This window comes from Hoplias malabaricus, chromosome 2 (genome assembly GCF_029633855.1).
Source record: "Hoplias malabaricus isolate fHopMal1 chromosome 2, fHopMal1.hap1, whole genome shotgun sequence".
NCBI classification, from domain to species: Eukaryota; Metazoa; Chordata; class Actinopteri; order Characiformes; family Erythrinidae; genus Hoplias; species Hoplias malabaricus.
Genome location: NC_089801.1, coordinates 65,577,105 through 65,602,547, shown reverse-complemented (window position 1 = coordinate 65,602,547; position 25,443 = coordinate 65,577,105). Strand labels below are relative to the sequence as shown.

General features: G+C 41.7%; 2 protein-coding genes across 13 annotated transcripts in view; one reads left to right on the top strand and one right to left on the bottom strand.

The window, feature by feature from the left end:
• LOC136686865 (nuclear factor 1 X-type-like) overlaps positions 1–25,443 on the top strand; it is a 125,008-nt gene that overhangs the window by 51,229 nt on the left and 48,336 nt on the right. The gene's annotated exons all lie outside the window — the stretch shown is intronic.
• Positions 24,916–25,443, bottom strand: part of LOC136686867 (gamma-crystallin M2-like) — a 934-nt gene continuing 406 nt past the window's right edge. For both annotated transcript variants that reach the window (XM_066660916.1, XM_066660914.1), the window contains exons 2-3: positions 25,379–25,443; positions 24,916–25,191 (exon numbers count right to left, since the gene is read on the bottom strand). The exon at positions 25,379–25,443 is cut by the window's right edge and continues 178 nt beyond it. In XM_066660916.1, coding sequence (XP_066517013.1) covers positions 24,916–25,191; positions 25,379–25,443 — 341 coding nt within the window. The remainder of the gene's footprint in view (positions 25,192–25,378) is intronic.

The window sequence follows — 25,443 nt, the reverse complement described above, 5'->3', positions numbered from 1 at the left end:
TTTGTTTTGTGTGCGTGTGTCCATGTGTGTGTGCGTGTGTATGTGTGTGTCACTTTCAGACATAGGTTATAGTTATGACATTAACAGTTAAAATGAAAGAAAAATGACTTACATTTTTATAAATATGTTTTTGTTGTTTTTTTAGCTTTTTATCTGTGATGAATTGATGTGGGCTTTGTGGGTTGATGCTGTGTCCGGTGTTTTTCCAGTCTGTATCTGATGATGCTGATACACTAACATTCAGAAAATAAGATACTGGCTCCCAATCCACTTGGATTCATGTTCAGAATAAAATGCAGATGTTTGAGCTCAGTGCTGCCTGCTGCTCTTCTGTAGAAGAATAAATACATTTACATGACGTTGGTTTAAAAATATGTTTAATTTATTCATATATCTGCTGCCCATTATTGGCCAATACCAATATGATTCTGTGACATGGCTATATTTGTGCGTCCTTAATTCTGTGGTCCTGGGTCTTATTCTATGGTCTTAAGTGGACTGTATAAACAAAGCTGTTCATGGAGTCATTGTGGTTTGATTTTGTAATGATACCAGTATGAAATTAGACTATTTTTTCTAATTTGAAAATAGTCCAGTGTAGACGTCACCCAGGACGATTCACTGTGAATGAAGCTCATTCTGTTACAGAGAGAATTAAGGCCTTAATTTTTGACATGATATCAGAACTTTGCTTTACTTTTTGTGTGAGCTGTTTTGTACCTTTTTGTACTGCTCTGTGTCTGTCCTTCGCTTTTTGTTCTGTGTCTTAATATTGTTAGCGCTTTGAGCTCTTTATGAATTAAATGTATTATTATTATTATTATTATTATTATTATTATTAACTGTAAATACAGCTGGCTCTTTGTATTGTGTTCATCCGGTGATGAGTCGAGATGTATAAACACTTCTCGCTTTCATTAAAACTTAAAAGCAGTCTTTTCCTCCTCCTGTGATGATACTTTGTTGGAGATACGAGGGTTTGTTCCGACAGCGACGATATGTAGAGAAGGACACGGAGAAATACAATGAGCTCATTGTAACTGTCTCATTAAACCATTATTGTGGCTCTGTGCGGCTCGAGCCTGACTTAAACACTGGAGCAGCTCAGCTTTCGAGCAGGTTTCATTTAACACTTACCCACGGCAGTGCTCATACAGTGCCTGCCAATCTCTCTCTCTCTCTCTCTCTCTCTCTCTCTCTCTCTCTCTCAGGGCTGGCCGGGGTGCTGCCCGTTCAGAATGTTAGCTGCCACTGCGCTCCCTCTCTTATCTTATCAGGCTAATCCAGTGCACCCCTGCTGCTTTTATCGGCCTCCAAATAGCTGCGGCCATGGCTGGCACCCCGCGGGCAGCCACGCGGGACCCCAGGGCCCGCCGGAAAACCGTGCCAACAACTCCCCTACACCAGTCAGACAAACACATACACACACACAGCCTCACAGAGACTGCGTTTTTAAGGCCTCACCGTGTACAGCAGACTTACAGTCCTTTGGTACAACACGTTAAACACTCCTGGTCAAATGACGCATTTGGTTCATTTTCAGTGAGAGATATGTTAAGGCTTCCTCTACAGGGAGCTGTAATACACAACTGAGTTTAGTGTATATTCTGTCATCATTCGGTTGTGCTGCATTCAAAGAATGAGCAGTAGCCCTGTGTAAAATCACACAGATGTCTGTTCTCTGTAGAGAGTGTGTTAAATTATTTTCACTTAAAAAATTAACAAACCATGTCGTTTGACTGGGACAGCACTGAGTGTGTGTGTGTGTGTGTGTGTGTGTGTGTGTGTGTGTTTGTAAGTGTGTGGGTATATATATATATATATATATATATATATAGCATTTGTGTGCATTATTTTGAGTGTATTTTTTTATTTAGTCCTGATGTGTTATTTTCCCCTCTGTTTTTCTGATGTGTCTAACACCTGATGAACCTTAAACAAAATTACATTCATTTGTATTTTGTTTAGATTATTTCTCCATGTTGTTTATTTAGTTGTAAACAAGCACGTCTGAATCTGGGTTTGTGAGCTGGTATGAATAAAGGAAGCGTGAGTCTGTTTTTTCTTCTTCTTCTTTTTTCTTGGTGAGTGAGTGATTTGCACATTTTTGAATCCTGAGCGGCGTGGTTACTTTTGTTTGTTTGTTGGCTCTGCTCTTTGTCATCGCAATTGTTTATTTCTTTTGTAAACATTTTGTTTAGCGCCGCTAAACGCGGCCTTCATTGTCAGTCTCGCATAGCGAGCGCTCCTCTGTGTCTTTTGTGTGCCAGAGAGAGAAAGAGAGGGAGAGAGAATGATAGAGAAAAAGAGAGAGAAAGATAGCGACAGGGAGCTGTGACTGCGATTGTTCTGCTTGGCACAACCTCAGCGCCTTTGGTGTGGGAAGATGCTTCTTACTCCAGCTTTGTGTGTGTGTGTGTGTGTGTGTGTGTGTGTGTGTGTGTGTGTGTGTGTGTGTGCATGCATTGCTGAGGGCACACATGCTCAACCTCATTCTTCTTCCCTTTAATGCTGCACTCTTTTTTTCTGTTTAAAAAGACACTTTTTACACACTTTAATTCTTTTCTCTCTTTACCATCTTAACAATCACTCACTACATGTTTTTACTCTTAGAAAGTAATCACACACAAAACAAGCCACATAAGAGGGCTGGAACAAGGTGTAAAAGGCTACCAGAGAAGGCTGTGTGTGTGTGTTTGTGTTTGTGTGTGTGTGTGTGGGTGTGTGTGTGTGTGTGTGTGTTTGTGTGTGTGTGTGAGTGAGAGTGAGTGAGGGAAGGTTCACTGCAAATAATTTTGTGTTTTGCTCGTTGTTTATTAAGCATTAGAGCTTGTTGATGGATACTCTTCATGCACATATATTTTCCACATACTTTTTCTGCTCATTTTTATGCTCTGAAAACAACACCTTTAAACATTGAATCTGTTACAGCCTTCATTTTAAGCTTTAAAATAAGCATTTTTATGTACAACACCAAGTTCCAGATAAATATCTGACTGTGATCAGATAAATTTCATTCATTTATTCATTGTCTATAACCACTTATCCAAATCAGGGTCTTTGGTGGGTCCGGAGCCTACCTGGAGTCAGTGGGCGCAAGGTAGGAACACACCCTGGAGGGGGCGCCAGTCCTTCACAGGGCGACACACATTCACACTTTTGAGTCACCAATCCACCTACCAATGTGTGTTTTTGGACCGTGCGAGGAAACCAGAGCACCAGGAGGAAACCCTCACGGACACAGGGAGAACACACCACACTCCTCAGGGACAGTCACCCGGAAGAAACCCACGCGAACACAGGGAGAACACACCACACTCCTCACAGACAGTCACCCGGAGGAAACCCACACAGACACAGGGAGAACACACCACACTCCTCACAGACAGTCACACGGAGGAAACCCACGCGAACACAGGGAGAACACACCACACTCCTCACAGACAGTCACCCGGAGGAAACCCACGCAGACACAGGGAGAACACACCACACTCCTCACAGACAGTCACCCGGAGGAAACCCACACAGACACAGGGAGAACACACCAAACTCCTCACAGACAGTCACCCGGAGCAGGGCTTGAATCCACAACCTCCAGGTCCCTGGAGCTGTGTGACTCCGACACCTACCTGCTGCACCACCGTGCAGCCCCCAGAAGACTTCGTCAAATTATTTATTTTTTAAGATTAAGCAATAAAAACTGACTTTCCGATGGTTTACCTGATTTAGTTCAGTCAAGCTCATAGACATAAGGAAAGTTAAATAATTGAGATATGGACACTGATGGGGTCAGACACTAAGTCTGTGACCCAGGTCCAGGGATGTCGGAGATGATGAATGTAGTGACATTATTACCACTTCATTAGTCCAGGGGTGTCCTGCTGAGGATGTTTGTGGGAAGTGGGCACTGAAGAGTCGTCTTTTTAAAGGTGAGCTGAACTAGTTTTGGAAAAAGAACAGGTTTGTTTTTCTGTCCAGGCTTTAGTCATATTTGGATAGGTGCACCTCTTTATTACAGCTGATGTATCCTTGTTATTAAACCGTATTTTAAATGTGCTTTTGTGTTAAATCCGCCGCACAGGAAATTTGAAGTCACACTGTTGAGGAGGTGTGAAATGTGCGGCTTCGGCCATTTCAGGATTTTTCCTCCTCTGCTCTTCGACTGTTTCGAACAGTGCCAAAACCGGATTTTGGAACACTGAAAAGCCCAGAGAGAGAGACAGAGAGAGAGAGAGAGAGAGAGAGAGAGAAATTACAGTACACAGACAGGAAAATGAATTAGAAAATTTTGATTAATGTTTGGAAGGAAAACAGCCCATTTCTACATTTGCAGTGAATTGAGGGTTTATTCTTTTTTTCCCCCTCCACATAAAATTGAAGAGTTTCGCATTAATGCTTCGCCCAGAGAGTGTGTTGGGATCAGTTGCACTATATTCAAAAAAGGATAAGAGAATGTGTCGTAGATGTGTATTGTCTGTGTGTTACACACACACACACACAAAACACTGCCCAAAACTGCATGTGAAAACTATCTGAGCCATAAATCACTACCACTAGAATTAATGCCACTAATAATGTAAGAAGAAGTGATTTTAGGCACAAAACTGTGTGAAAAGAACTGTGGGAATTCTGGAGCAGTGACATTGTGTGTGCTGAATCAGAGCTTTAACATTGCTGACATGGACTCTGTCTTATATAAAGTTATTATTAGCTTCTGAATTAATAGAACTACCTTTGTCTGAGTCATTTTGTGTTGGTCCCCTCAACACAACAAATGGTTCCAATTAAGTACCATTCAGGGCAGTATGTAAGGACCACCAACACACACACACACACACACACACACACGTCTTATCACCCCACAGATTAAATTTTATTTCATCATCTTGTGGAGATCAGAGCTGTCACAGAATTAATGACAATAAAAGATTAGAAAAGAGAGCAACAGAGGTGCAGATGTATTTCTGTTCTTTGGCTGTGGAGCACACTGGAGCTGCAGCTCTGCGCCCTGCTGGGTTTCTGAACAGCTCGCCCAAACACACACCAGCTTTCTGTTTTCATGCACTGTTGGGATATTACCTAGACGTTCATTCATTTTGGTGGAGACTTCCCCTGACCTCATCTATAATTACTACTAGACTGACCCTGACCCTGACCCCAGCGCTAACCCTCCTCTTCATACGTGTCGTCACCTTAAAATGTAATGATTCACATTGTGGGACCGGCTCTTGGTCCCATCAACAAAAAGGAGGGCCAAATGATGTATAACTGGCACACGCACACATTCACACAAACAAGGGGCAGCACGGCAGGAAATTTGTTTCAATTTCATGTCAATGAGAAGTGCAATCGACATCTGAAACTGAAATACGCAAACACACACATACACACACTTTATCTCTCTCTCTCGCTTTCTAACACACATACACACACTTTCTCTCTCGCTCTCTCTTTCTCTCTCACACACACAAAGGCAGACAGAGTGAGTGAAGCACTGAATAGCTCTTCACTGTGTCTTTATTGTTCTGGTTAATGCTGTTTGATTTCATAATCAAGACTGGTGATCTGTGTAACATATTGTGGTTAGCTCTGTGACATCACTGGATTACATTTTACTTCATAATCAGTTCATTTGCAGGTGAAACTTGTACTCTATCAGAAAAAGAAGGACATGGCTTTTCCATGTTATGGGCCTTTTAAGAGGATACACTGGATGCACTGGTTGTGGACAAGATGCAGTATGAGTTTGTCGTTGCTATCATATAGATTAAAAACACTTCTACAGTGAAAATTCACGAGTGTGTCCTTGACACTGGGCAGACAGACAGAATCTTTACACACTTGGAATTGATCTCACAACTCACAGTCTTCATACTGCAGCCTCCGGTGATATTAGTGCTGCAGATAGCGGTCAGTGTCGTAGTGACGCTTAGTAACCACACACTGTGCAGGACGTGCGCTTCAGAAAGTGACATCATAGAGCAGCGTTTAAATACCGTCGCATATGTTGAAATAGGTCGTGTCTTTGTTGAGATGCTTAGCGGTTTTGGCGTGGGTTTTTCTGCTAAAGAGATTACGCAGTCGTCATTCACTCTCTGCCAGTGTATTTAGCACTTTAAATATTTTCTTTCCTCTCTTTCTTTTCTTGTTCCTTTCTTTTCACTCTTCTATAACCCCACTTTTTTTTTACTTCATTTTTCTTTTTCTTTCTCTATCTCTCATTCCACACTTTCAACCTCTCCTTCTCAATAGTTCTCTCATTTGTCTTTATTCACTTGGTATTTATCTGTCCACTTGCTTTTTACGTTTCTTTCTCATTCTCCCACTTTACCCTATCTCTTACTTAACCCCTTTTTTCTTCTCACTTTGCCGCCCCTACTTTCTTATTCTCGTACCATCAGCTTTTCCCCTTGTGCCCTACGTCCCCCTCTGACACACTTTCTCTCATCCCAAAGTGTTAGCAAATACCGAAGGAGTGAATAACTGCTGTTTGACTGGAAGAACAGTTCGGCTCAGTTTGAATGGATTCTGGAGCTCTGTTGATGCTCTGCATTTGGTCTCTTTAGCTTTCTCTGGGTAAAAGACCACTTGTCCTTATTTTAAACCCACACAAGACAAAAGGAGAGATTTCAGCAGCTGGACTCGTATCTGCACATGTTCTTGGCATAACCTGCCTGTGCCCATTCTTTGTAAAGTGTACCCTTTTAAATAGACACTTATAGCATCTGATGGTGATGGCAGTGGACCTGATCTCAGCTCATAGGTGATATTCAGTGATGTTCACAGATTTAACAAATGCCTTGTTATTTAGTTTGACTTTGAGGCAGAACATGTCGGTCCCTCCACCACAGGCCTCTTCAGGTCTCGAACGTATTGCATCACCACCTTCTCGTACTTTTCTAAACAGCAGTTTCTACTTTAACGGTGTTTTCATTATTTTACATTTTATTTCATCTACTTTGTCCAGGCTTGCATGTTCACACTGCTTTGTCCTGACTAACTGGACTTTATGGGTTTGAGAAAGTGCAAACAAAGGCCTGTTAAACCTTCACAGGCTTCACATCAGGTGCCAACAACATAAACAGTTTAGCAAGGGTTTCAAACTTTATGAGGAGAATATGTAGTTGCAAAAGTAAGGTGTATGTGCGCGTGCTTGTGTGTGTGTGTGTGTGTTTAGGGGTGTATATCTGGGATGGAGTTGTTGTACAATACACAACTCAATACTTAAGTTACTGTGGCCATACAATTACCTAAAGGAATGTGGAAATACATTTCAGTTCGCCATACAGAAAATACAAGATTCATAGCAGTGATTGAGTACTAAGCCTGATAAATACTAACAGAATTATAGATCTCTATGAACTCATTAAATATATTATTTTTATATATTCATTAACACTAATATTCACCCCACATTCTGTAATATTCAATATAATATACAAAATGAAGTGACAGTAAGTAAAGGCTTTATAGTTAGGGATCTGTTTTTTAAAGCATTAGATCAGGGGTTCTGAACCTTTCTCACAGTGCTCCCCCTTCTGGGGTAAAAAAAACCCCTCCACAGCCCCCAACTGTCTTTATTAGAGGACTGTAAGGGGGAATTGTTGAGTTTTGGTACTGTAGGCCTTTGCTTTGGCTGCAATACACAAAAAAACTCAGGGAAAGCCAGAAAACAAAAACCCTCAGTAACAAATAAAACAAGCACCACTCTGTCTAAAGGAGTCTGATGCTGGAGATGAAACAAAGGAGAAACAAACGAGTCACATGCTCAGGAGAGTATCTACAGAAGAGAAATGTTCACAGCAGCTCAGCCACACTCACAGTTTAGGAAATGTCTGCTGATGGATCCTGCCATAACACACAGCAGTTTCGAAAATGCAGCCGATACAGAGTGATGCACACACTTCTGTGTAAATGAGTGTGTGCAACATCGGGAACCAACCTCGCAGCGTAGGGCAGTGTATAACTCCTCTTGAAATCATCTCAGAGCCATGTCAAGACCCCCAAGAAGTGTTATTCCATCCCTTCTAACCAGTTTGGCCTTTCTCACACATACACACACACACACACACGCACCTACACACATACTTCCATTTATTTTTCCATTTAGTTTTCCATAACAAAACCTGCTTGTCCCTAACACTAATTGAACCTAAACCCAAACTTAAAGCATGTTTCACCTTAAAATGTAATGGTTTACATTGTTAGGACCATGTGGTCCCCACAATGACAAGTCCCCACTATATGAGTCTGTTAACAGGCTTTATTCCCTTCAGAGTGATGGGAATTCAGATCTCATTATAAAAAATCTAGAGCATTTTGATGAAAGAGCTGTATTTATGTGAAATAATGTACACATCTATAAGCTAAAAATTGACAATACATTTGTAAGTGTACAGTACATTAATAAAGTAAACTATAGTCAGTGCAGAGCGTGTGTGTGTGTGTGTTGGGGGGGTGGGGGGATGCAGCCTAGTCTGCCATTTTTTTGGCACCCGTCTCCACGAGCTCTGTGTAGAAGGTGCCAGAAGCTCGTCTCTGCCAACCTCTCTCCCTCTGATCCTTTCTTTCGTTCCCTCTTTTTCTCTTTTCACCCATTCTCCCTCGCTTTCTCAGGGGGCTCAACCCTGGCCTCACCCCCACCGCCTCGACGTGGCTGAGGCTTTCTGACGCAACAATTAATGCTGTTTCAGAAAATAAAAAAGGAACAGAAATGTGACAGTGTAACAAGAAAATCTCTTCCTTTTTTTTCTTGGATGCTTTTAATGAAGATTTGAGTTTTTCATCTCAGTCTCTCTCTCCATCTCTTTCTCTCTCTCTCTCTCTCTCTCTCACTCTCTCTCACATTCATTCGCTCTCTCAATCTATCTATTTATCTCTGCCATATTAAACATTAAAAGCGTAGCCTCTAACAAAGTTAGTTTTTATTAGCACATTTATTAAACAACAAGTAGATCATTAAATGGTTTATTAATTAATGGACCATTATATGGTCTGTTTTCACCTGAGTGCTTGTCTGTGTTTTTGTAGTTTACCAGCCTTGCTGCCAGAGGTCACTCATCACGAATCCTGGCGGATGCACTTAGGCATTAGTCAAGGCAACCTCCAGGGTCGAGTAGGCTACTCTGCTGCTGTAACAATGCAAGTTTCCCCCTGTGTGATAATAAAAGACTGTCCTGTCCTATCCTAGGGCCCAAGCAGGTGAACCACAAAAACAAAGAGAGCCAATTTGGTGCAGAGTACAGTTCCTGAAACAGATTTTCTCATGCACACAATTGCCTTCTTCTAATGCCTTCGCTTAAAGTTTTTAATCAAGTTCTTCATATTTACCTTTAATTTGTATTACAGTGATCCCTCGCTTTTTGCGTAGGAAGCGGTCCAAGACCACCCGCGAAAAACGAATTTCCGCAAAGTAGAGGAAAGATATTTTTTATGTATTTATCGAGTATTTGGACTTTTCCCTGTTTCTGTTAACAACCCACCCTTTGCATTAAACAGTCGTTCTATAATGTTTTTAGCTGGAACTACATGTGATATCCCACCAGTTTCTTTAATAGAGTCATCCCTAAGCTGTGATTTAGCGTCAGTAAATTTCACTCGGATGTGGACATGAACAATACATGTACTGTACGGAAGAAATACTTATGTTTTTCCAAGATTTTCCATCAATTTCCGCTATATATCGGCCATTAGCCCCCTTGAAAAAACCCGCGAAGTAGCGAGGGATTACTGTAGTTAGAAAATGAAATGATATCGTCTAGTGCATCTTTAATGTCAGCACGCTCAGTGCCAAGTGTGCACTGGATGGGTGTTTAAAGGAGTTGTGTTAGAGTCATTGAGCGGGCATTGGGGGGCAGGGGTCTGCAGATCTTAGGATATGTGTCTGGTTGGATTTGAGAAGAAACTTCTAAGCTTAAGCCTAAACCTAATCCTCATCTTAACATCAGCAACCGAGAGGAAAAGGCTCTGATCTTTCTGATTAAAAAAAATTAAACATGGAGCTTCAGATAAAAAAAGTGAGAGAGTGAGAGAGAGACGTAGCATTTAAGCGCAGAGAATAAGGAAGAAAGAAATCGAGAGGCACGATGAAGGAATCCTTTCTGGTGTATCTTACAGTGTGTGAAAAGAGAGAAGGCATTTGCTGAAGGGGACTGTGTGTGTGTGTGTGTGTGTGTGTAGTCATAGATGAGACGAGAACAGGAACAACAGAAAGGCGGAGAGAGGATCAGCACTGGCTGGCGTCCGTGTGAAGAAATGGGCTGGGAAAAGGGTTTGGACACGGATGTAGGCCACTAGGCTCTGTGTGAAAAACACAAGGAAGACGAGAAGGATGAGGTGGGGGAGGAGGGGAAAAAACAAGGGATGAGACATGCGAGAGAGAGATAGAGTGTTGGAGGAGCAGAAGTATGTGTGTGTGGTTTTTTTTGTTTGTTTGTTTTTCTTCAGATTTTAATGCATAATTGTGTAGGGAATTTATAGGTAAACTAAATGCAACCTGTGCTGACCGCCACACATCACATACTGCAAAGAGAATCCAGACTTCATTAAGGACTTTAGATGTTTTCCTATATTTTTAAACAGGATGAGCAGATTTTTTAATTTCTGAAGATGAAGGTCAGAATGATGGGATAAACCTATATTTGCGTTTATATAAATGTGTGTGAGTTAAACGTAGATACTTACACACACACAGGAATAAATGTGTATAAAATGCTCCTCACATCGTGCCATATTAAAAGTCACAGCTTCACAGGGCTTTGTTTGTGGCGACAGCAGGAGCATCCTTCCAATTTTTTAAAACAAAGTAAGACGAAAAATACATAGCCCTCTTCGCTGTGTGTCAGTGCAGGGAGAAGGGGAGAGCTTGTCGTTTGTTTTCATGGATAAATACATCGAGTGAAAGAAGGTAGTCACTGTGTGTAAGAAATTCAAATCCGTGTGTGTGTGTGTGTGTACCTAAACCTGCAAGTGTATGTGTGTGAGTTTTTGTGTACGTGCAAGAAAAGCTCCTTATGTATAACCTCCAAAGACAGCAGTTGTGTGTGTGCAGCCTCAGCAAAGTTTAGGTTGTAAAAGGCAGTTACATACGGCACGTTCAAAGTGCAGCCAAACGTCCTGAAATAACAGAAACAAATGACAAAGGTTTCAATATTAAACGGAATGAAGTGTGGATGACCAACCGTTGTTTACAAACTTGGATTTTGTGGCCAGCTGTTTTGGAATTTTATTTCATGATCTTTATTTATTGTCAGCTTTGTAGACTTTCAGATATGTGTTCTGCAGTTTCTGGTTTGGCTTTGGCCAAGAATTTTCATTTTGATTCATCGTGTGTGTGTGTGTGTGTGTGTGTGCACAATTTTCTGGCACCTGACATTTCATCTGGTGTCCAGGTCCAGGCCCCTGGTTGCCATGACTGCACAGGATGGCATTCCTGGTCAGTGATTTTGAGTCCAGACGATAGTGCCAGTTTATCAAAGAGAGAGAGAAAGTGTGTGCATGTGTGTGTGTGTGTGTGTGTGTGTGTGTGTGTGTGTGTGTGTGTGTGTGTACGTGTGCGCACACACATGCGCATACGCACCAGTTTGCCAGTGGGACTTGGGTGCAAACTAGCTGCTAATTCCTCCTATCACGCTTTCACTGAGTGTAAATTCTGTAAATGATTTGGATCAAGGACAGATGAATGAACTTCAACAGCTTTTCCTCTTGTTTACGGACGCCACTGCTTTATCACCAATCCATCCACCACAGAGCGGAGCGCTTTCAGAGACTCCTTCATACACAGACTCCTCACTCTTCGTATTCTTTTAACAGAGTTCACTCTTCTTTATATTATTGTGTAAAAACCACTATGTTTTGTGATTAAAAGTAGTCGTCATAGTTCTGAGGCCATGTTAGGAGTTCGCTCAAAATATACATTTTTATTATTTCAGACATTTTCCCCCTAAAAAGTGTGTACGTTTTCACACAAGGAACAGTAAAAGAGTAGGAAATTAAATTTAAAAATAACGGGATATATTTCGATTAGGGATGGACTCATCGATTCAAGTAATTGATGAACTGAGAATGTATAAAAATCTATTAGTAAATTAGGACATTTCTGTGGTTACTCGTTCTCCATTACATCAAATGACTGAACCAAAACAAAAGACATGTCTGAACAGTTCCTCCACCAGAGGGCACTGTATAACGTTCTCCTTGACTGAGGTTAAGCAAAGCAAAGAACAACGGATACCTGTCTATTACAGTTAGCATAATGCTACATCAGGAGCCACAATGCATTAGCACTGCACTCAACAGCTTAGATTGTTTCATCCTTGCCTCCACCTAACGCATGTCAACAAACATAATATTAATAATAATAATAAACTAAAATAATAACAACAATAATAATAGTGATAATAATTGCATGAACTAAAGGTTACCTTTTTATTACCATACTTCTATATTTATCTTATTTGTATATTTTTAGGTTTCTGTAGGGGACACATTTCAAATCGCTGTGCTGTAAATTTGACCAAAATATAAACACAAAGAGAAATAAGTGATAGATTTACTTTTTAAAGTGGTGAATATTCAGCCTGTGGTGAAAAAACAGGGATCAAAATTGGCCCATTGTTACTTTAAACATCAAAATAGTGACAGAGGTGAAAAGATGGTTTCAGCGATTTGGGGAATAGTTTTTTTTTTTTTTTTTTTTGTAGAACTTTACAATGGGAAATTAGTTGGTGGTGAGGACCATTCCCTAAAAAACACAGGGCAGCTGACACTGAGCATCTCCGCCCCCGCAACCCCATTCCTCGTCAGCCATTGTCTTTGATTTAGGCTGGTGCCATGGCAACCGACGGGTCTCCCAGTAAACGTTGCTGGGACTGTATCCAGTGTGCTAGGAATGGGCAGTGTCCGTCACCATGGAGATGGTGAAACTCAGTTTTAGACATGGATACCGTGTCCTGGAAAAGGTGTTGGGACCTAAATTGTTTTACATTAGAGGACAGAGCGTTGGGGGGTTAATACAGAGAGACAGGGAAAGGGAATGAGGGAGAGAGTAATGGTTTTACAGAGATAAAGAAACAGAATATTTACAGACAAATGAAGAAATAGAGATGTTGAGAGAGAGAGAGAGAGAGAGAGAGAGAGAGAGAGAGAGAGAGAGAGAGAGACATTAAAAAGGATGTCTACTTAGAGAGAGATAAAGAGATGGTTTACAGAGAAATGAAGAAATGGAATATTTACAGAGAGAGAAAGAAAAAGAATCATTACAGAGAAATGAAGAGCTAGAGAATGTTAGCAGGAAAATGTTTACAGGGAAAAAGTGATAGAAAGTGTATTTGCAGAGAAAGAGAGAGAAATTGAGAAATAGAATATTTACAATAAGAGAAGAGAAAGATAACGTTTACAGAGATGTGAAGATAGTGTTTACAGAGAAAGAAAAGAATGTTTACAGAGAGAGAGAAAGAAAGAAAGAATGTTTACAGAGAGAGAAAGAAAGGTAAAAAAGAAAGTGTGTTTAGAGGGAGATTAACGAAACGAATGTTTACAGAAAGGGGAGAGAGGGATGGTTTAGGTTTAGAGAGTGATAAAGTGAGAGCAGTGTTTACAGTGAGATAGTGGAAGAGAGGGAGAGAAAAAGAAAAAAGAAAGAAAAATGGTTTAGGGAGAGAAGGCGGGAGTTTATGAAGGAAGAGATTGGGGAGTGAGTGGGGAAGGGTTTTAGTGCTGCACTGAGATCTATGCAGCATGGCTTCATGCCCAGATTTCACTCCTACACCAGGGAGAGAGGGAGGGGGTGGGGGGTGCGACTGTATCCTGTACTGTATAGAAAATACTGTTATTTTGAGCTACAGATTCGTGTGAAATTAATATTCAGCCACATGCACTGGATTGGTAACACATAATTGACCTCTCTCTTTTTAACCCTGTCATTCTCGCCAGCAGTACATTCAGACCCTGTTTACTTGGCATTAACATCCGACTGTAGTGATTTGATCATCCTCCAAACAGATCTTATTTCCCTGCACAATATTTACATTTTTAAATCGGGCCGGTGTGTTGTCGGTGCAGAATGGACCATTGAGACTAGAGAACTAGGCCTGTGTTGTAAGATGTTTGCTGTTGCTCTGTACAGCATTCCCTTTAAAAGGATAGATAACTCGATTAATCCCAGTGGAGTTGAAGCAGAAGCATGAGGAGCATGTTGTGTGGATGAAGAACTGGTCCAAAGTTCGCTTTAGTGTTCACAAGTTTACTTTTGTTGGTTCAGATGGAGAACATTAGCTGCGTCCCAATCGCGCACGTAATACTAATTCTACCTGGTGTTTGGGTATGTAGTGTAGAGCAGAGTTACAAGGGTTAAAGTGGGGTATACCAAAAAATCCACAGTCGAGGTTGGAGTACTGTAATGATGGACATTGGCCCACAGTCCAATAGGAAATGGAGAGGGAGGAGCTTCATTACGCTGTCCCAAATATTAAAGTACTCTCTACATAGTGTACTTCACAGATTACTAACCTAACAATATTACACTCAGTGCACAAATGTTATAAACAGGGATGTCAAGCTTATTTTAAACATGTTTGGTTTTATTATTTACACATAAAGGTACTACTAAAGTTTCTTTGAGCAGTGCCGTAGAAGAACCCTTTTTCGGTTCCATAAAGAGCCATTTAAAGGTTTAAAGAGCCATCACTCGATTTAAACATATTTTAAAAAAAAAAAAATTGGTTCCTTATGGGGCGGCACGGTGGCGCAGCAGGAGGTTGTGGGTTCGATTCCTGCTCTGGGTGACTGTCTGTGAGGAGTCTGCAGGTGTGTTCTCCCTGTGTCTGCGTGGGTTTCCTCCGGGTGCTCCGGTTTCCTCCCACAGTCCAAAAACACACGCTAGTAGGTGGATTGGCGACTCAAAAGTGTCCGTAGGTGTGAGTGAATGTGTGTGTGTGTGTGTGTGTGTGTCTGTGTTGCCTTGTGAAGGACTGGCGCCCCCTCCAGGGTGTATTCCCACCTTGTGCCCAATGATTCCAAGTAGGCTCTGGACCCACCGCGACCCTGAACTGGATAAACGCTTACAGATAATGAATGAATGAATGGTTCCTTATGGAAACAAAGGTGGTTCCTTTATGGCATCTATCAAAAACCTTTGTAGCAGCTTTCTATTTAAGAGTGTATTTTAGTGCAGAAACGGTTACCTTGTCACCTACACTGTGCACTATACTGTGTGGAGAAGGAAGTGTCTTGTTTTGGATGGTGTTGGGTCTCTTGTACAAGCTGCGGCAAAGTTATTATCAGAATCTCCCTCAGCAACATGTAGTTACTTCCCTGGGACCATAGCCGCTGCCATAGACGCTCCACCCACAAGTGGACAGAGAGTCTGATACTTTCAGTGCGTTAAGTTGGCCTCACTGTCAGGATTCTGCCAGATGCATTCTGATTGGCTGTCTGCTTCCTTGCACTTCCTTACAATGCGTGGCAGTCATATTCCTTTTCCTGAAGTAGTAGGCGGTTCTTGGCCACGCTGAGTGGTGAAAGGTACCAGACTCTCTCTAGAGACCACTGGGAGCATCTCCCAATCAGCCAGCGGTTTTAATGCGAGACAGTGCCCCTAGTCACTCTGCAAAACAGGTACAAGCACTGCTTTGAAGCTGTTAAGGGAGAAATGAAGGAATGAATCTCTGGAAAATCATCAGCAGTAAAAGTTATGGCTCAGGAGGCAGTGTAGTTACTGAGCTGTGGAAGAGACTGGAAGAAGAGTGGAACAAAACCAAACCAGAGCAGTGTGAGAAATCGGTGATGTCCAGCGGGTGCAGATGTGCGAAGGGTCTCAAGTCTTTTTACTCATTTCTGAAAGCTGTACTCATCAAACATGTCGTTTGTAGCTTCATTTCTGTGAACAGTGATCACAGTTCTTTAATATTGACCACAGCATTTTTTAATATTATGATCCAGAATATGTTCATTTGATGAAATAGTCTTGACTGTTCGTATTGGAATGACTTTAAACTGGGGACGAGCAGCGACTTTAAAATCCCTCACTGTGATCTCTACTGCACACATGACGTTTACCTTCACACTTGTCATTAGCGCAGGTTTAGAGAGCGTCCGCAGCTAAAAACTGGAAAAACCTCAAGTCTCTCAAGTTGAAAACAGCTTTTAAATCAGGAAATAACCGACTGGTGTCTGCAGGAAGATTTCAGCATCAGAGCTGGAGGAGAGCAAGTGCGGTCAGGTCTTCTGTAATTTTGTTAATATTAATGCAGATTAATGCATAATGTAAATATTTTTTACTAGTTTAAACACACCCCCACACACTCACACTCACACACACACACACACACACACACATATTAATGAAACATGTGCGCACATACACACATGCACTCTTACACAGGCCACATCTGGTGCAGGTCATGTTTAAGGCTTATAATATACACAGACATTTTAGCCCCAGTCTTTGCCTTGGCATGGAGAACATATTACCGTGTGTGTGTGTGTGTCTGTGTGTGTGTGTGTGTGTGTGTGCGTGTGTTGGCGAGGGAGAGACTGTACTGGAGGCCCACAGCAGTGACAGTGAAAGTTGTTGTACTCCACTTTAGTGTTACAAATATAACACATGCAGTCATATCCGGCTAGTGGCCCTGACTTCACCTCTATTCTCTCCATCATGTTCACTGTCTCTCTGTCTCTCTTTGTCACTCTCTCCTCTCCACGTCTGCTTCTCTCCTTTTCTCTCAATCCTTGTGTTTCTCTTCTCTCTCTCTCTCTCTCTCTCTCTCTCTCTCTCTCTCTCTCTCTCTCTCTCTCTCTCTCTCTCTCTCTCTCTCTCTCTCTCTCTCTCTCTGAGTTTGTGTGTGTGTCTGTCCGTCTGTTTGTGGAAAGAACATGAACATGATTTCTTTTCCTGCTCAGTGTCTGGCTAGTATTTGTGTTGGGTTTGATCTAACCGACTGACTGATTCTTAAGCACACACACACACACACACACACACACACACACACCATATATATATATATATATATATATATATAGGTACACACACATGGAACCCTTCTGAATGTCTTGGTTTATTTGTGTTTCTTTAATTCTTTGGCTTGCGTTCATCACCTAAACAAACCCAAACCTCAAATCCCTGACGCTCCTCTGGCTACAGAAGGCCTTGGACCTCCAGGCCCTACCATTTCTCAACATTTGACCTGTGTTTATTTTAACTTTTCTTAGTTTCTCATGTAAATGTGGGGTAGGGACAGACATATCCTCATGGGCACTGTGGTTTACAGAACGCTGAGACTGAATCGGTTACTTTAGCCTTTATTTCTGGTGATATCAGCGTACTGTCATTATGAGAACTATTAATCACACATCAGTGAAACAAACAGAGACTAAAGAGGTCGGGATTTCCAGACCGTGTTTGTGTTTAAAAGCAGAAGAGAAGATTGTTGTGAGATTCGTACATTTCTTGCTGTGTATAGAGCCAGGTTTTGAGCAAAGGAGCGTCCTTTACACATTTTCTTTGTGTCATTTTTTTAAAAATAAAACTAAGATGTACAGTCTCTAATTGAATTTAAATCTAATTGCCGGCGGCAAAGGGGGATTACACCCTTTTAAACAGTAAATCAGCAAATACCATGAATGTGACTTATTAATAACATATTAAATTAGGTAGATTCTGCATTCGAAAACCTTTACTGCCATGAAACGGGTCATAATTACACAGGTGTAAGTGCTGGACCAAAATATTTGTCTGTTCAGATATTTGTTTATTGGGAAAGTATTTGGTTTTTAAGCACACTCTCACACACAATTATTACGGCCCAGTCTCTGAAGCCATACAAATGCTATTTGGGTTTGTGTTGGGTTTGCGCTACACAAGACAGGCTTTAGCAGTCTTATAAATCCTTGCTGCCACGCACACACACACACTCCTGAACGCCTCTGCGAAGTGGCACAGGTTTTCCCAGCATGCCACAGTAGGAGAGGAAGTGGGCATGCTACTTGGCTTGTTGTTTGGTAAAAGCTGCTGCCGGAGTGCCCCACCGGTCCGGCAGATTATACTGTGAGCCTGATTTACAACAGAGCAGTAACCAGTTAGTATTGTTGTTTTTCTTATTGTTGTTGTTGTATGTTGCCGTGTTGAGAGTTAAACTGATTGGATAGTTCCTCAGATCTTCAGTGGTCCTCTGGGAAAAGCAGCTTACAAACTGCTTCCAGCATTTACAATTTCAAACCAGTGATAACTCTGTGTGGCTGTCGCTTCAGAGAACACAGCTCCACTGCTCCACAGCTCAGTACTCACCAGGGTTTAGTGTTCGCATCCCCAGCTGATATCAAAACATTTTGGTACTAGTGTTTTTAGCGACCAAACAGTGATATCAGTGATTATATATATATATAATGTGTGTGTGTGTGTGTGTGTGTATATAAAGATGTTCTTTCATTCTTTCATCCCACTTGAAACCGTTCTTATGCATGTCCTGTTGTGAGTGTGTTTGTAAAGCTGCCATTGAACGCGATTAATGTGCTTCCCTCTGTGCAGATCTATGTTGTGTAATATATGTCTTAAGACCAGGCAGATAGCAGCTATATGTGGCTAAACGGACAGGATGACAGAGTGAGTGTTAGTGTGAGCTTTAGAGTGTCATTGATTAGAAAACGTAGCTCTAATTGCGGGGCTTATAATAACAGGTGGTGTGTGTGGGTGTGTGTGTGTGTGTGTCTGTTTAATCCCAGATCTCATCACCAGGTCCATGGTTGAAGCTCTTAATCCAGAACAAAAGAGTGTAAATGTGTTTTAAAAACCTCAGAAAGCACTCAGATACACATGCTCTCTTTGCGTCTTCTCGCCACACAGGTGTGGTGCTGTGGAACTTAGAGTTGCTAAATACTTTTATTGCAGTGCCTGGAGGTGTGTGTGTGCGTGTGTGTGTTTTTGTGTGTGTTTGTGCATGTGCACATACTTGGATCATCTAAGGTAACCTCGGTTCACGGTAGGTGTGGTTTCATTTAGGACAGTAACCACCTTAAAGGGCCCGTGTGATGGGAACTTTGGATTTTCTTTTTCGATGTAAACTGTAAAACTGTAAACATTGTCAACTGCTTTTGTGATGTCACAAATACACATTCATCCCTTTCAAAGCTGTGTGAAGGTTTTCAGTCCTCGCTGCTATTAGAGTGTGGCAATTTACAGAAGAGTCTTACGCTGCTTTTACACTGCTCCGATGCGCTGATGGAGGTGAACGAATCTGACCTCTCCAACTGGCCGCATGTGGGTGTAAACAGACGTGTTCCCTGCGTCGTCCAGTTAAATGTGTGTGGGTGTTTGCACCTATAAGGCAAACACCAGCTATCTTCTGATTGGATAGACGAATCGCGTTGGCTAGGTTAATTTGCATGAAGTTCGTCTCGGCTCAACTTTTTGCCGCACTCCGGACACATAATGCACAGCGCGTCCGCATCCGATGAAATAAACGCTTCCCATGGAAAAGGAGTGGGATACGTTGTGGTGCGTCGTGTAAATGCTGTATTTCCCTACGCTCAGTCGCTCATGACGCCCCACAGCTGTCGCTTGTGGTTGTGTTTAGGTCCATTTGGAATGTCACTAGGGGGTGTGTATGGTGTAGGAACTACAGAGGGTGCTTGTCTGTGATTGGTCAGAGGAATTGGAGTTTTGTATTTGTCTCATCTCCACATCTTAAATCATTAGCAATAGATAGAGAAAATCTCAACTCGGTTTGTTGCTGTGCCACTTCCCGCCTGCTGCCAGATCTCCGCTAGAGATTGCCTGCTCTCATAGAGAATGTCTTATCGTCTGTCGATTTGTTGCCTTCTGTTGAGAATGAGTGATTAAAAGGAGTGATAAATAAACACTGATTTTCTTGTTTGCTATTGTCTTATGAGACTTTGTATTTGCTAAATTTTATTGTTTTTCTCTTTTGTTTTCCATGAAAATGAACATAGAATACAAGAAGGTGATTTTTGAGTTTTATAAGTTGCAAAGATGTAAGAGTCTATCATTTTACACACACACAAAAAACACTTTGTGTGTGTGTGTGTTTAAACTGCTATTTTCTAGAATGTGTCCCCTTCAGAATGCTATAAGTCTTGAAAGGATATATACTAGGTTTTTGTGAACCACATCATGTTATTAGTGAAAGTAACAGCCTACAGCTTTTTGGACTGGGTTCAAGCCAAGCACGCAGCCCCCGAGTGCATGCATCCCCTGCCAGTGTTATGGTATTTTGGGCTTAACTGCCTGCAATTGAATTTATTTGAATTGAATTCAGCTGAGCCTTAATGTGAGTTTGCTCAAGCAGCGTTATGAGGAAATAGGCCGAACGTACATCAGCAGGGCTCTGTATTGACAAGTTATGGCTTGAAGATGGAGGGAAAAGCAGAAAGGGAGAGGAGTGAATGGGTGAGGGAGAATAACTGAAAGGAAGACAGGGAATTTGAGGTAAAGAAAGTGAAAAAGAGGGTTAGAGCAGAGTGTGAGCAGGAAAGGGACGGGGAGAAAGACCTAGGGACCTAGGGAAGAGCGAGGGAGAGAGGAGTCTTGTGAGTCTGTGTGTGTCTGTGGGTTTTTTGAGGTCACAGTGCAGAATATCACACTGGAATGTGGAATGCTGAAGCACTGCCAACACAAATCCACACCGAAAACACACTGAAAACACACACACACACAACCCTACCCCTCAAGTCCTATCCTTTATAATGTGAATAATATGATTCATTTAATTCATAATTCTCTCACACAGTACGCAGTTTATTTAACAACTTTTTCATTCATGTTCTGTAAGGGTTACTGTGAGTAAGTGTGAGGAAATTATCCCCGTATATCCCTATCCATTTTAACCTGGGTCATTGGTATACTTTATTACAAGCTTTTAAATCGTATCTCAGTCATTTCATAAAAGGTTTTCAGTCGTGAATTAATAACAGTATTAATAGGAGTAATATTAAGAGTGCTGACAGATAACTGCATTGGCAACATAGTTATGTGTATATTACAGTGAGAGATCCTCTCCTGCGCCCACTGTCTGTGAGGTGTGTTCTCTCTGTGTCGGGGTGGCTTTCCTCCCACAGTCCAAACACACATGTAGGTGTGTGGATTATCTGTGCGAAGTGTGTGTGTGGCACTCTGTCCAGGGTGTGTTCCTGCCCTGCGCCCCGATCAAGAACGGTAACTGGCGGTGAATGTACTAATGAAGGCTCTTATAGGCACTAGCCCTGTTTGTAACAAGCTGGGTTGCCTGACCTTTCAAAACCACACCTCAGGATTTAAGTAACATTTATGTTTTAATTTTGGAGCATTAACAGAGAACAGTTGAAGTGTGCTGATAAGTGAGTGTTTATTGAGTTCTTTATGCGAATGTGGCTCAGCCAATCATCTTCCAGAACCAGCTGTGATCTCATTCCTATTCCATCAAACTGCATTAGGGCCGTGCAGTCAAGTGCTGGGCTCTTTCAGAAATAAATAAAAAAAAAATAAAAAAAAAAAGATGACAAGTACCTCACAGCTCAGACGTTTGCTAATGCAAGCATATTCTCACTGACACACACACACACATACACCTCCTAAAGAGTTATTGATGATCCTCTCTTTATCGTTAGCTAGATATTTTTACATCTAAAAAATCCAGGACAGAACACCTTTAAAAAATCAGAAAGAATAAAAAAAAATGAGGGGAAAAAAAACACTTTTCCTGCCAAGAAAATGTTCCATGTGTCCTTAATGTGAAGGCCAAAGAGAAATAAGAGTCAGAAAGCACATTTGCTATTCATTTAACTTTTCTGAGTGCAAGCTGTGAACCAGCAGGGTCCCGGACAGGTAGGGAGGGATGAAGAATGAGACAAAGACAGGGAGGGAGAGATAGAAAGAGAGAACTGGGAGGAGGAGGTGTTCTTTCACTTAAAAAAAATTTTTGGCAAGGAATGGCTGCATGTGTATGTTCCAAAGTGTAGGTCCAGCACTGTGGTCAGAAACAGTAGAGCCTTCAGGAGCTGGAGCGCCCCTTTGTAATCGCCCCGTCTCAATCTCACCAATAAATACAGACGTGCGGAGTGTTATTGTTATTGAGTGTGGCGGAGTATCCTCTGATAGACTTATTGCAGTAGGGCCTCTGATGTAAACACACTGAGTCCACACTGTCTCTTATAAATAATGTACAGTCTAGTTTTATAGTAGTAACACATTCACTCGTAGTAGTTTATCAATAACCAATAGCCACAGCTGAACAGTTCATGAATATTTCACAGATCTTAAAGTGGACATGTTATGAAACAAAGCATTTGTTCGGAGCATTAGCGCATTCATTTGGGGATCTGAATCCCACCAACCCACACACTGTGAAATAAAACACACTGTGAAATCTAGTCAGAAAGCATGGGATAAAATGAGTTGTTCTGATTGACACTGCAGAAGTTTCCTGCAGTTCATTCTGTAATAAAAGATATTTTTTAATGCCCTTTATTTGTTGAATGGTCAGCATTCAGAGTTCACACCTGAATAGCGATTGAGACATGATTTTACTCTATTGGTCTTTATTGCAAAGAAATGTACAGGAGGTCCTCTGGTTACGTCAGTCCCGAGTTGCGATGTTTCGTGGTTACGACACATCTCCAATTTACTGTATAAAGCCTTGTTTCAACTTAAGTGGTTTTGCGTCGTAAACGTCGTAACGCGAACTTCGTGTGTGGTGTGCGCGGCGGAAGAATACACGGTTACGCGGCTCGGTACCGAGGAGGATAGGTGTTAGGATAGGATAAGTGCTTACAGTATGTTATTTACGTACAGTATGTACGTATGTTCCGACTTACACCGAAATCTGTTTACGACGCGACGTAGGAACGGATCAACGTCGTAAGTCGAGGACCCCCTGTATACCACGTCTTATCAGCAAACATCTTCTTAGATCTGTTCTTTTCTCAAACTGCCTCCCAACTTTCTTTGGAGAAATTCACTTTTGGTTTACGTCAGAAATCTGATCAATTTTGTCACGTATTGTCCTCTTTCTAGGAACGTATCGGTCTTTAAAATGGAGAAATGTTTGTCACTGAGAAACCGAGAATGGAGAAGAAACAGAACTGAGCCAAAAACCATAACTTCTGCTCCTCACTCCTGGGCATTCGTGCTGAACTGACGTGTGGCTCATTTTCAGTTAAAGGGACTGTCACTGAAACAGACAAACACGAGAGAATGCTTCTGTGGTGTTTGATCCTTTTGAGCAAAGCAGGCTGCAGATATTTAATTAAAGCCAGAACTGTATTCACTAGTGGAAAAGAGTATGTCCACTTTAAATATGTGTTTTAAGATTCATGACGGGACTGAGTAATAAGTCTTTACTCTAATTTAAGGGGTAAAAAATGTGTGTGTGAAACCACTGTCAGCATTTAGTTTTCCCTGTTAGTAGAGGATGAGGCTGATTTTCCATACCTGTCATTCCCTGTGTCCCACAGAGAAAGGAATAAGAGACGTCTACAGCTGAGAAAGACATTACTCCGTGTGTGAGACAGACAGGTAGTAGTAGCGATGTATGCGAAAGAGTGCTCTAATACTTCACCACAAGCAGATTCTTAAACTACAGGGAGCCGTAAGACCTATACACAGCATACAAAAACCCTTAGTTATGTGGTTTATGAGTTTTGTATGTATGTATAAATACAAATATACACACTCAGCCATAACATTACAACTAATCTCCTTGTTTTTGAGGCTCATTGTCCATCTTTTCAGCTTCAGTGTCCTCACCAGAGCACTTTGTAGTTCTACAATAAATGCCTCTGGAAATCATAGGTGATACTAAAAGGCGGAAGATGGAGGAAGTGTGTAGTAAGCGAACCGTGGGCTAGAGACACACACAACGTGTTATTTTGATGGTCAGCTGCCACTAATAGGAGTAAGTTGTCTCCTGGGTCTGAGCGAGTGTCAGCTGTGTCCTCTAGTGTGTATCATGTGGTTCTGTTGGACACATGGGGTCTTGCCCCCACCCCCTCATTTTTCACTCTGAAAAGTAGGCCTACATTTAGGGATGAGTTGACTGGCTTGTGTAATCCTGTGCATCCAACTCTTCTTCAAAAAAAACCATGTATCTCCAAATTAGTAACTTTACAGGAGAAGGACAAAACATCTTAACTTTCAGTGGAAGTCCGTGTAAAAAGACTTTTAAAATTAATCTCAGAATGTGTACATGTCTGAACCAACATTTTTGTGGTATAACACCAATGTGGTGTCATTGGTGTAACAATTTGATTGCATTCAAACGCAAGAGCATTGTTTGGGTACTGATGATTAGTTCTGGATCACAAACGAAGCTCCAGTTCCTCACAAATTACTGAATGAAGCTCCAACGCTCCAGGGAACAAGGTCCGTTGCCCCACTGTCCAGTCCAGTGGAGCTGTGTAACCCTCAAGCCCAAGCATTGTTTTGGGCAGGATGAAATCAGGGTCATGTGCAGCAGCTTCAGAGTGTCCTATTTTATTTGTGAGTGCTTTCTATTGGACAATGTAAACAGCTGTGCGCTTGAACACCCGTGTCAGCATCTCTTACAGAGTTCAGTCCCTATTGAGTTCACTGAATGGGTTTTACGTTTACAGAGTTTGTTTTCACAGAATGTCTTAGTGTATGTATGTTTCTACCAGGAATATATCACATTGTGGGGACCTGTCGTCCTTGTGAGGACCGCCACAATGTAAATCATCACATTTTAAGGCAAAGTCATGTGTTAAAGTTGGATTTAGGTTCGTTTAGGGTTAAGCTGGTAGTTCTTACGGATAAGTTAATGGTAAGACTCCACAAAACAAATACAAGTCTATACAGTGTCCCCACAACTCACAGACACAAGTGTGCATGTGTTTGTTTGTATATTAAATCACAGACGGTTTTTAAAAAATTGTTTATTTATTTAAAAACAGCTATATTTTCAGCTTGGTTTAATACCAAGAGTCCATGATGCGCCTCATGCTCATGAACCTCATGCCACCCCAGTCCCTGAAGTTCCTGTATTCTCCAGGGCTGAAGTACCACATCTTGCCCCTGTACTGAGGATGCTCGTACATCAGCCAGTGGCCATCAAACACGTGGCAGGACATGCAGCCGTTGGACCAGTGGTAGCGATCCATGAAGGAGTCACAGTCATCGGACATCTCCATCATCTGGCCCATGAAGTTCTCCCTCTCGTAGATCCTCATTCTGTAGGAGCCTCTGTGCTGTTTTTTTGGGGATCAAGACGGAATAAGTTACCCTTGTGTAGTAAAGTGTGCAGCTCAGTGAGGACCTACGTACATTGACCATGAACTGAATATCATTAGAGTACGTTTGAGCAGAGGCTATAAATAAAGCTGGTGTGATGCATTTTCACTCCTATGAAGTGAATGAATTCTATTGAGCTCTTACCATGGGGATCATGCGGCAGGACCTGATGCAGTTGTTAAAGCCCCACATGCTCATGTAGTCGGCGT